Here is a 15,000-nt window from a genome sequence, read left to right as displayed (position 1 = left end):
ATGTACAGGTGAGAGTCGAGTGAGGAGGTTATACTGCATCATGTTACACATGATTTTGGGCCGCATTCAACTCTCACAGTGTGGACGCCAGTCTGACTGGAGGTCCTGCTTCAGAGCAGCTGACGCTCTGATGACATCTAGTGAAAGATTGAGTATTACAAGTTAAGTTTTTTTATTCCTTTTCCATGTTCACATCTGGATCACAAAAAAAGATTATTTCAAATTTCATTTAATTTCAAACCTTTATTTAAAGGCTTTATATGTGATTTTTTCATCCAGCAGATGTCGCCCTTGAGCACCAGCATGAAACCAAAACAACTTGCGCTGCATTGTTGTGTTAGCATGCTAATGCTAGCGATCTTTATTATGCTCGTATCTTCACACTGCATGTAAATTTACCTGAAATGAGCGTGATCTAGAAACACAGTTAAGCAGTGAGTACAGTATGTTATTCTTCTTTTCTCTAGTCCCTCAATTAAACAACTTTTATACACGAGGGGAGGAGTCAGCCGGCCGTCCGGGCGATGTAAACAAAGTGAAGATAGGACTCTGAAAACTCTGAAAACATCACAGACAGTGGGACTCGGGTGTTACACCCATTGTAGACAGTCATGACTCACAGAGTTATTTTCAGAGGAGATACTTGATTTCTACATTTAAATGTGAAAAATCACATAGAAAGACTTTAAGCCTCGAAAATCATTGAGGTTTCCCTCATTTACAATGATGTCGAGATACAAATAAAAGAATAAAGACAGGTCTGGATTAATTCTCATTACAGAAAATTACACACTGTGGTAAAGTGGTTTGAGATCATTTCCTTAATCTGCCCGAGAGAAACAACAAGAGTGTCAATCTTGAGACAGTTGTTGTAAATTGTTCCACATTTTTGGAGCTATTGAAGAAGCTCAAAGCGGATTTTCCAAGTTCAGAGTAAACCTGCGGGACTTGGAGCAACAGCAAATGAAATGTGACATCACAGCACGCTGAGAAGATTAAGAAAGCTGAGCAGGAAGTTTAAATCAAATCTGTAAAAGCAGGACTAACAGGTAGAGAATCCACCAAAATTAAATTTCTCTGCATCTGCTCATCATGATGATTAACACTCCTGATCTGACACTGAGCCGTCTGAACGAGATGCTGAGTGGGTTTTTTTTTCCTCCTCGCGTCAGAGAAAAGAAAGAAAAGAGCGACAGAGCAAGTTCCCACTGGCTTTGCATTCTCAGACAGTCGTGACAGGATGAAGTAATTACTGAGCGGTTGACACACACACACACACACACACACACACACACACACCACCAGCATGGTGAAGATTTATCTCCTCCAGGAAGAGAGATCGCCCAAATCACAGTTTACCCACATGGAGATGATCCCTGCAGCTGCACACACACAAACTCCCTCTAGAAACCACAACTGCTCTATTCCTCCTTTTTTTTTTATATTCCACATGTGCGTGTGTGCGTGAGTGTGTGTGTCACCACATGCCTCGACCGAGCCCTCGCTTCCTGTCAAACACACCTTCTCGTACCTTCAAAGCGTGACAGCAGTGAGGGAGAAACAGAGAAAAATGAGCGAGACAGATGACACCCCACCGCAGCGCTCTTTGTATAATAATTCCACCTTGAAGGACGGCACCTTTGATCCACTGACACACAGGTGCATCTCCCCATTGCTGCCACATTGGATGCTAAGGCAGGGCTTTATCTGTCCCTGTAATTAACACCAGAGCAGGAAACAAGAGCGCTGTGTGTGTGTGTGTGTGTGTGTGTGTGTGTGTGTGTGTGAGCAGACCAGGCAGGGAGGGATTGATGGAGCTCAAAGCCAAAAATTCCTAAGTGAACATTGTTTGATGTCTCTGGGGCACATCACAGGTACAGTATCTCACACACTGATCCCTCGTTTCCTCTATCTGTGTCACTTTGTGTAATTTAGAGACACACACACGCGCGCGCGCACACACACACACACACACGCAGTGGACGGCTAAGATAAGATTCAACATGTGCCTGAAAATCTGTGTCTGACAGCAGGAACACAAGATAAAACTTGCGAGTGGTCTCCAAATGTGAAGCGGCCTCTGCTGAGAGGAAAACATGAGACGCTGAGCGGGACTGATTCTAACAGTGGAGACGGAGCTCCCTCTAGTGGTGACACATGGAGTTAAAAAGAAAAACAGTTTGATGAAGGCTGTATTTAACTTTCATATTTCATTAGATCATTATTATTAAGACAATTATTTACTCCCCCAACATGTGGAACTATTTCTTTAACCTTTCATCAAACGGTTTTACTGATGATTCTGTAAAAGTCTCTTTGAGAGTTTTAATAATTCATACAGATCTGAGCATGAACGTCATGCCAGGAGGAAAATTATAATGAAGTATTTGAGTTCAAACATCTTCCAATTTGAACTAAAATGCTTCATTAATTAATTATTTCTGCTCTTTTAAAATGTGTTCAGCTGCTTGGAACAGTTATTCCTGAAAGTTTTCCCAACACTGTTTACATACATTAAATATATCTATATATATATTCAAAGGCAGGCATTAAGGGGGGCCGGCAGACTAGTGGTTAGAGCGAGCACCCCATGTACAGAGGCTTAAGTCCTCCCGAGCGGACGGCTTGGGTTCGAAGCCGACCTGTGGCTTCTTTCCCGCATCTTGTTCCCCTCTCTCTCTCTCTCCACTGTGCTGTCTCTAAATAAATAATAAGGAGGCTCTAAAAATTAAAACATGGTTCATGTAGTTTTGTGAGTTTGCTTTTCAAGAAAGGGAGCGGGCGGCCCGGGTTCAAGCCCGACCTGTGGCTCCTTTCCCGTATGTCATCCCCGAGTCTCTCATCTTGATTTCCTTCTCTATCCACTGTGAAAAACTAAGATTATGACCCATCCATCCATCCATCATCTATACCGCTTTTACATTTCGGGGTCACGTTGGGCGTGGAGCTGATCCCAGGTGTCATTGGACGAGAGGCGGGGTTACACCCTGGACTGTTCACCAGCCAATCACAGAGACAGACAACCAGCCACACTCACATTCACACCTACGGGGCAATTTAGAGTCAGCAGTTAACCTAACGAGCATGTGTTTGGACTGAGGGAGGAAGACGGAGAGAACATGCAGAACACACACAGAGGCTCCTGTCAGACGGGGATTCAAACCAGGAACCACTGCACCACCGGGCCGCCCTTTAAACATGACAAAAAGTCTAATTATGACTAACAAAGAACAACAAGTCGCGGAATAATTATTTATAGCGTGGTTATTAAGCGGCCTTCCTCGTGGACTTTAAATAATATAATACGATATGACTGTGGCCTACTTGGATCACAGAGTGTGTGTGTGTGTGTGTGTGTGTGTGTGTGTGCGTGTGTGTTTAGCTTTGAGTGTGTTGCTGGCATGTTGTGCTCAGGAGGGCCGCGGAGCCTCGTCCTAAAATAGAAAAGCTTAAAGCTCGGAGGTGAGTGGGCGAGCGACATAGCTGGCATCGTTTCAGAGCACGAGCTGCAGAGAGCGTCTGAGTCACTGAAACACAGACTGCTCGTCTGTACAACAGGGGTGGGGGGGGTGGGGGGGGGGGGGGGGGGGGACAGGCAGACCATGGCAGGTAAGTGGCACCTGTGATATCTTTTCCCATAAGGCTGTGCGGGGCTCAGCATCTTTCTGCGCCGCCCTGTGAGATGATCTGGACTTCCTGAGTGGGGGGGGGGGGGGGGTCCTGAGTGTGACCTAAATATCCGGACCCCGCAGAGCGCTGTGCTGCGTTGTGATGCTGTGCCAGGTCTTTGCTCAGTGGGATGCGGGCCACACCTGTCGTCCTCCCATCAGGGATATGAGACCAAAATAAACCCGGAGCTGGAAGGTGTTCAGCATTTCCCGGCCACCATGAGGTGCATGGCGAGCAAACAGCGCGTCAGCTGCTGGGGGGTCCAGTTTGGAGGGAAAACACCGTTTGAGACGGCCAGTTTCAGGACTCTGTTTTACAGAGTAAGAACGTGTCGGTGACATTTATGACTCCAATCGGAATTAAATGAAGTTTTATTGACTTTGTCCTAAACATTTTTTTAATCCACCACTTTATTAGTTTAAAAAAAATCATGATGGAATCCTTTTTTTCCTCCTAATTATCCGTATGGCATCATTAGAGACAGAGTCAGCAGCTTGTTCCTTCAAAATAAAATACAGACTTCTCCTAAAGTGAAGCTGCTCCGTTGTCCCTTCTGGGCCTCCGTACATGTGTGGTGGTGACTGTGTCTGCAGAGACTCTGTCCTCTGACTGGATTTTACTGTTCTGGTTGACTCGTGGTGTTTTTTGGGCGGGTGAGCTGGTGTGTTTCCTTTCAGCCAATGACAGTGCAGCAGGTAGGTTTAGGTTTAGTATAATTGGATACAATTCAGTGATTGGACGAGATATTCAAAAGCGATTTTTTAAAATAGTTTTATATTCATTTGAAGACTGTTTCATTTTGTCATCTATCTTTTTCTAAACTCTCTCTCTCTCTTTACTATTTTAGTATTTTAACTATTTGTGTTAATTTACATTTTAACTATTTTTTAAAACTCTTTACCTTTAATATATTTGATTGCTGTTGGTGTCAGTAGTCTTCAGCGCTGCTCAAAGAGACCCGTGCAATGTTTAGAAAAGTGCTATCAGTGCAGGAATTCAAATAGAAACATATAAAATACTTTATGAAGATCATTTCAAAGGGAGCATTTCTATATCATGTGTCCTTTAAGTTTGTTTTTCACTCTGTAACTGCCTGATGTTTGAATGTTGTTCTGTAAATAAACTTCTTTAATGAGTCAGTCACCTGATTTTATTCTCATCTTTTAAAATCAACAACTTCACACTTTTCCTCCATTTTTTTACGTCCAGCATGAATAAGCAGAAAGCATGGGCTGGGCGCTGAGTGTGTGCCATGTAAAGCGCATCTCACAAGAATACACAACTTCCGCTTTCCGTTTCAAAGTAAAAGTCAGTGACGCACTACAAATTTCACTTTCCTCTAACTCTGAGTCGGGCTCTTTCTTTATGCTCTGAATAGCTATTTCCGTTTTTTTAAAGACTATTCTAGGAGGTGTTACAGTAACAATGTGCTTAGCAAGATTTTGTCAGAGCAATCCCGCTACTTGTTGCTCCCCTTCAAAATCAAACGCTTTTATTTTGAAGGCACCATCAGCTAAGTTGACTGTAGTGGCAGCTCGCCATCAGTCCCCCCCGTGCCTCCTTCTCAAACAGCCAGGGAAACATGCACTGCAGCGGGTTTTTCTACTCACAAAGTCTTCTCCAGTAGTCACACATGCCGAGCAGCGCGCCGAACAAACACTGAAGGATCGTCATGAGACCGCTGCGAGTCCGAAACACACCAGAGTCCGGATCAGCTGTGAGACCTCCTTCCCCTCTCTCCCGTCTCCACTCTGACGGTATTGGATCTTATGTCAGGATGAGGACGCGCCTTGATCGCCCCCCCCCCCTCTCCCTCCACCACCAAACACACTTTAGAGCCCATTCAGCAGCTCACAGCCAGGCAGTGTCAAACTTTACTGCAATGCTTCACCTTCACCTTCTTCTACCTGCTGTTTTTAAAATAGCTTTCCAACTGAATCAGTTCAAAAATAACTAATTTAAAAAACAAAGACATTCTTAAAAATATGATATGATAGAAAAGCACCATGGAGCACTAAAGGGATGTTTTTAATCCAGGAGGAAGGTCGATTTAGTCGACAACATCTCCTCACTGCTTACAGTGACTTAGTGCTGTAATCAAGAAACACACTAACAGAGACCAAGACAAGCCCGAGACCAGGGTGCACCAAGACCAAGACCAAGACCAAGACAGTCAATAGGGATCAAGACCGAGTCAAGACCAAGACATTTAGGGATTATTATGAAGAACTGCCAGAGTGTTCTGTATGGAAGCCCATTTCTGCCAGTTAAAAAAAATGAAAATGAAAAAGTCATAATTATGAGATAAAAAGTCATAATTAGGAGATAATAAAGTCATAATAATGAGATAAAAAGTCATAATTACAAGATAATAAAGTCATAATAATGAGATAAAAAGTCATAATTACAAGATAATAAAGTCATAATTATGAGATAAAAAGTCATAATTAGGAGATAATAAAGTCATAATTAGGAGATAAAGATCAAAATGTTCTCTTTGTTTATTGTGTCTCTTGCTCAAGTGGTTTATTCCGTGACTTGTGGCCTGTATGTACATTCCTTGAACGTAGTCTTCAATGTGACCGCGGTGCATCCTTCAATATCTTACAGTAGTTAACTGTGCTCAGACCCGGTTAGTCCTGGAGCAGTGTGAGTGCAGGCCAGAGGGGGAATGAGGAGGGGGGTGGGGCAATCATGCTTACGCACGGTACAGGACAACTGGGCCGAGTGTGAGTGTGCCATTAGAGAGGGGGGGACCTTCTCTAGAGAGCACCCAGAAGGCCTCAGGGTGGCATTTTCCTTTTGCTTTTAGAACACATGAGTCACCCTGACATATGAAAATCACATTTTAAGCGCTTGCTGTTGTGAATCTGCGTGGGCCGCCGGGGGAAGGTGTGAAGGGGAGGGGGGAGGTCTGGATGAGTGCTTTATGGCTTGATGTGGATCCAGCCAGACTTCAATGGTGTGTCTCCCTGTTGCTCATATTCAGCATGCAGGGAAATAAAAAAAAGTTATTTATTCTCACAAGAACTACTGGAAAAAAAAATCCAGTGATGGCAGCCATTGTTGTTAATTGGGTCAAACTGTCTTTTTTTATCCTCCCACTTACAAACAGTAGGAAGCAGTCTTACTCCAGGAGCTGGCAGAGGTGCAGTGCTGTGTTACACTGAGCCCCTGGGGGCACTGTTGGACAGCTTTTTATTCTAGCCTGTAGTGATGTTCTGCACACTGTGCTTGGAGGGAGTGTTGGGACTCACACTGCAGGAGTTTTTGAGTTACCCGGTTTTGAATTCGGACAGCGTCACACTCATCAGGAGAATCTTCACAAATATTCTTCTCTGTGATCTCGAACATGCTCACAGTACAAGATGTGACATGCTTATCATGGAGGAACGCGCCGCCTCACATGACCTCACGTAAACAACGGAGCCGGCGGTTCAATTTGTGAGAGTTTGGGTGAAGATATGTCTGGGTTTTGTTTTCTTCAGTGGGAGCTGGAGGTCAGACTGTAACTGTCAGATGCATTACAGGTGTCCATGCAGGGTGGCGGGGTAGTCCACTTAATACCGTCCCTCGTCTCTCTGACGATCTCCGAGCAGATCGGGGGACGTTAAAGATTGGATCTTTATTACGACTCACACGTCCTCACATTACTGTCTTAAACAATTTTTTGTTCCTTACACACAGAGTTATTCTCTCAGAAGTTCTGATCAGACTCTCGTCACAGTTCCCTTTGTTTCAAAGGAAGTTGGTAAAAAAAAGCTTTTCTGTTTTGTGCTCCTTCTGATTGGAATAAGTTTCCTTTAAATCTCATCGTTCCACTGATTTAAACATGTTTTGTTTTCTCATCTTCAATCTGATTGTGTTTGTTTTCAGTAGTGTCAACACTGTTTGTTTATTTCTCTCTGTGTACAGACTGAATCTCTCTCCTCTAAGGCGTCTAGTCTAGAGTTGTAATTGTTGTAGCTTATTGTTGTTTCTGTTCTCTGTGTTGTCCCTTGTTTTTGTTTTGTTGTTGTTGTTTTCTGTTGTATGTATTACTTGTTTGTTTGGTCTGTAGTGTGTTATGTTTTGGTTTTGTTGTTGTGTTGTACCTGTGTCTTTGTAAATATATGTTTGGGACCCCCTTGAAAACGAGGTGATACACCTCAAGGGACTTATCCTAATATAATAATATCTCACATTAAGCGATCGCTGTGGATTGTCCCCACGTCCAGGCCAACATGTCTGTCCAACGCACCAGTATTATGAGTGTGTAAGGGTGTGTGTGTGTGTGTGTGTGTGTGTGTGTGTGTGTGTGTGTGTGTGTGTGTGTGTGTCGGTGTGAGTGGGCTCCGAGGAAGGCAACAGCAGCCTCTTGACGTTCAAAGAGACGAGATCAAAGGAGAGCCGCTTTCTTCAGTCTCCTCTTGCTCAGGATTAAAAGACCATCAATAATAATGGAGCTGGAGCAGCGCAGTGGGCAAACTGGAGAGATCTCCCTCCATCGTGTGTGTGTGTGTGTGTGTGTGTGTGTGTGTGTGTGTGTGTGTGTGTGTGTGTGTGTGTGTGTGTGTGTGTGTGTGTGTGTGTGTGTGATGCAGGGGCGTCTTGCAGAAGAAAACCATAAAAGTGCGGGCTGTTCTTTTTTCATTCTGGAGAAGCTTCCTGAACCGTCCCTGAGAAACATCATGCAATATTCACCAGAACAACGTTCTCACTTCTCACTTGGGCTCCCAGACTCTTTTCCTGTGAACTGAATGAATGCAAGTGTGTATGTGTGTGTGTGTGTGTGTGTGCACGTGAGCATTTGTACAGAAGCGTCTCTATCGTCGAGGAAAAACTGTAAAAAGCTGTGTGACTGTTTACCCAGCAAGAAGTCAGCGAGCCAACAGTAACGTCAGGATAAACGAGTTATAATGATGATTAATTAGTGAAATTTTACAATTGTGGCAGTTAAACATTTGAATAGTTTGACAGCCTTAGTTCATATCTGTGAGGGCAGACAGAGAAAGAGAGAGTGTGGTTGTATAATACTTGTTCAAGTGTGTCAATAAGAGCTTCTTCTCTCATGAACATTGTGTGTCTGCACTCTGAGTCGAGCACATCACCGCTAAGGATGCTACAGCACATCTCCATTATGTGTCCATGTTATGTAACATGTAAGACGGGAAGCTCCTACATCGCACTGTTTGTTTAATTTTTTTACATTTTTAAATTGTATTTTATATATTGTAATATATTCTTATTCTGTATTATTTAAGTTGTTTCTAGTTCTGCTTTATTTCCTTGTTAATTGTTTAGCACCAATACACCAAGTCAAATTCCTTGTATGTGTAAATGTACTTGGCAATAAAACCAGATTCTGATTCTGATTCTGATAACGCTGGATATACTCCCATGTTGATCACTCGACTGTCAGTCATTTCTTTTCTCCATTACTGCACACTTTTAACTGTTTTTTGTTACAACATTCAGCCTCTCTGAACTGAAAACACACTGAAGTCAGAAGTATGATTTCCTCAACTAGGAAACCCGGACTATCCGAGGAGCACCTGAACGCAGCATGATGTCTGTATTTCACTCCCTGACTGAACAGTGTGTAAAACTCAGAGAGCATTCATCATCAGATTTCCCACAAGACATGAACGTCGCTGTAGTGAACTAAGAAAAAAGCCAAATGAAGTCATACTGAGATATTTCCCTTTTTTCCCCTGCTCTCCTCTTCAATCACAGCCTCTCCCCGAGGAGGACAAGAAAAGGGAGAGGTAGCTAATTAATTACAGTGACTGACGACTCGGCGGTGGTGGAGATCTAAGGAGGTGATGAATTGAGCCGTGGCACGACTATGACAGTAATCTGAAGAAATCCTCCTCCTACACTACCAAACCAGAGTGGAACTGCTCCACACAGATATGAAGAGAATGTCAGCTGAACCCACTCGGGGTGTCCTCGTCGCACCTCATTCTGAGACACAATGAGGCCAAACGCAAAACATGGGCAGGGGTCACATGGAGTCACACTGAGCTGTGAGAGCAGGATAGAGAATCCCCCCTAAAGTGGAAGCAGCAGCAGGACGGTATAGAGCAGTGCTTCCCAAAGTGTTTGCCGCAGCCCCCTGGTGGGCCATGTTGGTACTGCAGGTGGGCCACGAAAAGCCCTCCACCAAGTATAAAAATAAAATAAATATCACAATAATGATGATTTACCATGAGTCAACCCTTTAAGTGATTAGTAAGACGTGTCATGACTATTCATGGACATAATGTTTAGTAAATTGGTGTCTATCTTGCCATAATATCATTTTGTCATGTCCAATAATTGACCCATAACTGAAAGTGATCATAAAAAACTTTTATTTTATAACGGGCCCCGGAGTCATTTTGTATATCAAAGTGGGCCGCGGCAGTTTTAAGTTTGGGAAAGGCTGGTATCGAGCTTTCAGACCTGCAGAAACTCCTGAAAGAACTCAGTCTGAGCGTCATGTGTGTCACAAACAGCTGAATGTTTCTCCTCCAGCCTCCTCGTAATTATTCTGCAGAAAGTCAGAGTGAGCTGATGTGAGAACGCAGCAGGATATAATCAGGAGAATTCACCTGGAGTCAGTGGGAGGGGGGGGTGGGTGACGTTTATTCCCTGTGATCGCTGCACGACCATAGACTGATCTAGATATTTTCAGGAGTGCAGATGTGAAAACGGCCATAGAGACCAGACAGCACGGCCGCTCTTGACACAAGACCCCAAATAAATATAAAGTATCAAAAACTATCCGCCAAAAGGGGAAACAGATTTGACTTGCCAAGATCATAAAAACTAATATCAAAGACTCCACAGAAGGCTCAACATCAGTTCATCCAAACTTAAAAACACTTAACGTTCCTCTGATGCAAAGAAAAGATTGAAGGATTATTTCTTTCAGTTTGTAGGAAAAATGAACCTCAAAGGGAGATTCCAGCTCGTTTAGTGATTTGTACCAAAGAGTTCTTCAGTTTGTAAAGAAAATATCTGCTCACACAAAAAAAGAAGGAAACATCCTCTTCATTGGAGATCTTCTCGTCTCATTACACGGTTTCACTTTTACTTTGACTGCATCCATTCATCATGTGACACACTCATTAAAACGCCAAAAACACAAACACACACTCTGCTTAGTCCCTCTGTACCTGAGAGGGGTTTAAATCTTTGACATTATCAGTGAATTACTTCAAATCTAAGGAACTGACAGAGCATGTGAGAGACAGAAAGAAGAAGCTGTGAGGGAAAGAAAACGAGACTCGAGGTGTAACATGTGGAGGAGCAGTGTGTGTGTGTGTGTGTGTGTGTGTGTGTGTGTGTGTGTGTGTGTGTGTGTGTGTGTGTGTGTGAGTTAATCCCTGCAACACTTGACCTGATGGATGGTCTTCATTAACTCTTCCTTCCTCAGGGGGGAGAAAGGAGCTCCGATTGTCCCTCTCCTGATCTTTTTCAGTCTCCTTTTTACAGATCAATAACCTCCAGCACACAAAAGCACAATCAACTGAACCCTCCTTAATCGTGTTGTTAACCCTGAACGCCAGCAGATGAGCGATGATGACACAAAGCACGATGATGCAACAGCTCGTTTTTTTAAACTAATTTCCCAAAACTGGAAAAAGACTATAAATCAGCTGCAGAAAATATGAAACATCATTAGCTAAATGTTTGCTCAGAGTTAGATTTTAAACCCCTTTGAGCTGATTTAACCACCGATGTTCCAATTTGCAGTTAATGTGTTTAATTAGCTGAAGGAACCTCGTGGGCGACGTTTGGAGACATGCCGTCTTTTTAGATTGGCGTACTTACAAGAAAAGATGAAGGAGAAGAATGTGCGTCAGGAGGCGGTGACTCAACGTGCACAATACAAGGGGAATGACGTTTTTTGGATTTTGCAGTGGGGACAAACATACAAGCACCCTGTGCTGGATGCCAGCGCCGCTCAGCATCAATACTGCATGCAAGTGATGCTGGAAAAAGCCAAGCGCTCCAGACCAAAGGGGCAAACAAGGGGGCTAAAATAAGAGCGAGGCAGCCACTGAGCTTTACGCCTCCAATAAGCTCTGATGTGTGTGTGTGTGTGTGTGTGTGTGTGTGTGTGTGTGGGGGGGGGGGGGGGGGGGGGGGTTCGTCATGTTGAATCTGAGGAGGAAAACTGGGTCAGATGGATAATGATGTGGAGGGTTTTTGGGTCTGAAAAGTGAAACTACTCCCCGGTCAGCAGACTAAAAAGGCAACGCCTCTCTTCATGAAAAAATAAAGAGCGGAATTTAAAAAAGATGATTTGATGTTCTCTTGATCCGACGTCCAATCTTTGTGCTAAAATAAATCTCCCTGCAGTAACTGTAGCAGCTCTTTTTATTTTCCACATGAGCTCAACCCCTCATAGCGTATCTATAAAACATATTTCTATGCTCGCATATCAATTCATAATGCACTTTGAATAATGCAGTTTCACACATGTTCTGCAGTGTGAGTCTGTGTGTGTGTGTGTGTGTGTGTGTGTGTGTGTGTGTGTGTGTGTGTGTGTGTGTGTGTGTGTGTGTGTGCGTGTGTGTGTGTGTTCCCACTGACCTGTGCTGCTCTGGATGGTCCTGACTGTGGTGGCGGTCCTCGGCGGCGAGCGGGTCCTCCTCTTGCCCGCGGCGACGCCCCCTTCCTCCTCGTCCTGCGAGCAGCCCTTCTCGATGGCGCGCACGTAGCTGTGGCTGCGCATGCGGAAGCAGCCGGGCATGGGCAGGTCGAGGGCGTCCACCGCCTGAGACTCCATCTCACTGAACACCGACTCACACACCGCCTCGATCTGCCCGTTCACCTCCACCTCGCTCACCTGCAGAGGAGGGGGACACACCGAGCACACACACACAAATAAAACACACATAGACACACACACACACACACACAGAAATAAAACACACATAGACACACACACACACACACACACACACACACACAGAAATAAAACACACACACAGAAATAAAACACACACACACACACACACACACACACAGAAATAAAACACACACACACACACACACACACACACAGAAATAAAACACACACACAGAAATAAAACACACACACACACACACACACACACACACACACAGAAATAAAACACACACACAGAAATAAAACACACACACACACACACACACACACACAGAAATAAAACACACACACACACACACACACACACAGAAATAAAACACACACACAGAAATAAAACACACACACACACACACACACACACACACACACAGAAATAAAACACACACAGAAATAAAACACACACACACACAGACATAAAACACACATAGACACACACACACACACACACACACACACACACACACAGATAAAACACACACAGAGACACAAACAAAACACACACAGAGACACAAACAAAACACACACAGAGACACAAACAAAACACACACACACACACACACACACACACACACACACAGAGACACAAACAAAACACACACACACACACACACACACACAGAGACACACACACAGAGACACACACACACACACACAGAGACACACACACACACACAGAAATAAAACACACACAGAAATAAAACACACACAGACACAAAACACACATAGACACAAAACACACACACACACACACACACACACACACACAGAAACAAAACACACATAGACACAAAACACACACACACACACACACACACACACACACACACACACACACACACACAGAGACACACACACAGAGACACACACACACACACACAGAGACACACACACACACACACACACACACAGAGACACACACACAGAGACACACACACACACACAGAAATAAAACAAACAGAAACAAAACACACACAGAGACACAAACAAAACACACACAGAGACACAAACAAAACACACACAGAGACACAAACAAAACACACACACACACACACACACACACACACACACAGAGACACAAACAAAACACACACACACACACACACACACACACACACACAGAAATAAAACACACACACAGAAATAAAACACACACACACACACACACACAGAAACAAACAAAACACACACACAGAAACAAACAAAACACACACACACACACACACACACACACACACACACACACAGAAATAAAACACACACACAGAAATAAAACACACACACACACACACACACAGAAATAAAACACACACACAGAAACAAAACACACACACACACACACACACAGAAATAAAACACACACACAGAAACAAAACACACACACACACACACAGAAATAAAACACACACACACACACACACACACAGAAATAAAACACACACACACACACACACACACACACACACACACAGAAACAAAACACACACACACACACACACACACACAGAAACAAAACACACACACACACACACACACACACACACACACACAGAAATAAAACACACACACAGAAATAAAACACACAGAAATAAAACACACACACACAGAAATAAAACACACAGAAATAAAACACACACACACAGAAATAAAACACACACACAGAAATAAAACACACATAGACACACACAGAAATAAAACACACACACAGAAATAAAACACACAGAAATAAAACACACATAGACACACACAGAAATAAAACACACACACAGAAATAAAACACACAGAAATAAAACACACACACAGAAATAAAACACACACACACACAGAAATAAAACACACACACAGAAACAAAACACACACACACACACACACACACACACACACACACAGAGAAATAAAACACACACACAGAAGCGTCCACGCCCCCGAAGCAGAGGACAAGAATTAAGAATCAAAAAGCACAGTTGTTGTTTCTAAAAGTATTTATGAGTTTTCTTAAAGCTTCACTCAGCAGGAGTTTTGTGCACAAACATTCAAATCACGATCACAGCTGCTGCTGTGATAACGTGCAGTGTGAAGTTTCAACACTTCTTATCACTCACAGTTCAGAGAGTGTTGGCTCAACTTTCACAAACTTTTACCTCCTGCCTCGTGAAGCTCGAAGCCTTTTTTTTTTTTTTTTCTTACAGAAATTAAAAATGAAAAAAAAACACATTTGAGAAAAATAAATTCACATCCGAGCAGTGCAGAGGGGGGGGGAGGGAAACACTGGAGGGGGAACAACACTTCAAAGGGGCCACACAACAAGAGTGAAACACTAACAAGTGCTGTTATTAAAGGTGAGAAATAAGAAGTGTGGGAGACGAGGACTTGAGGACATATGAGTACTACCGCGTCATCGGAAAGTGCAGCAAGGTCTGAGTTCATAAGAAAAAAGCAAACTCTTGGGA

The 15,000-nt window shown here is 43.4% G+C and overlaps 2 protein-coding genes across 4 annotated transcripts in view; one reads left to right on the top strand and one right to left on the bottom strand.

Annotated features, from left to right (window-relative positions):
- Nucleotides 1-15,000, top strand: part of ackr4b (atypical chemokine receptor 4b) — a 393,880-nt gene that overhangs the window by 203,687 nt on the left and 175,193 nt on the right. The window lies entirely within an intron of this gene.
- Nucleotides 1-15,000, bottom strand: part of dlgap1b (discs, large (Drosophila) homolog-associated protein 1b) — a 106,374-nt gene that overhangs the window by 22,334 nt on the left and 69,040 nt on the right. For all 3 annotated transcript variants that reach the window (XM_061065066.1, XM_061065067.1, XM_061065068.1), the window contains exon 6: nt 12,235-12,490. In XM_061065066.1, coding sequence (XP_060921049.1) covers nt 12,235-12,490 — 256 coding nt within the window. The remainder of the gene's footprint in view (nt 1-12,234; nt 12,491-15,000) is intronic.

This window comes from Labrus mixtus, chromosome 19 (assembly GCF_963584025.1).
Source record: "Labrus mixtus chromosome 19, fLabMix1.1, whole genome shotgun sequence".
Classification (NCBI taxonomy): Eukaryota; Metazoa; Chordata; class Actinopteri; order Labriformes; family Labridae; genus Labrus; species Labrus mixtus.
This window is presented reverse-complemented; position numbering and strand designations above follow the sequence as displayed.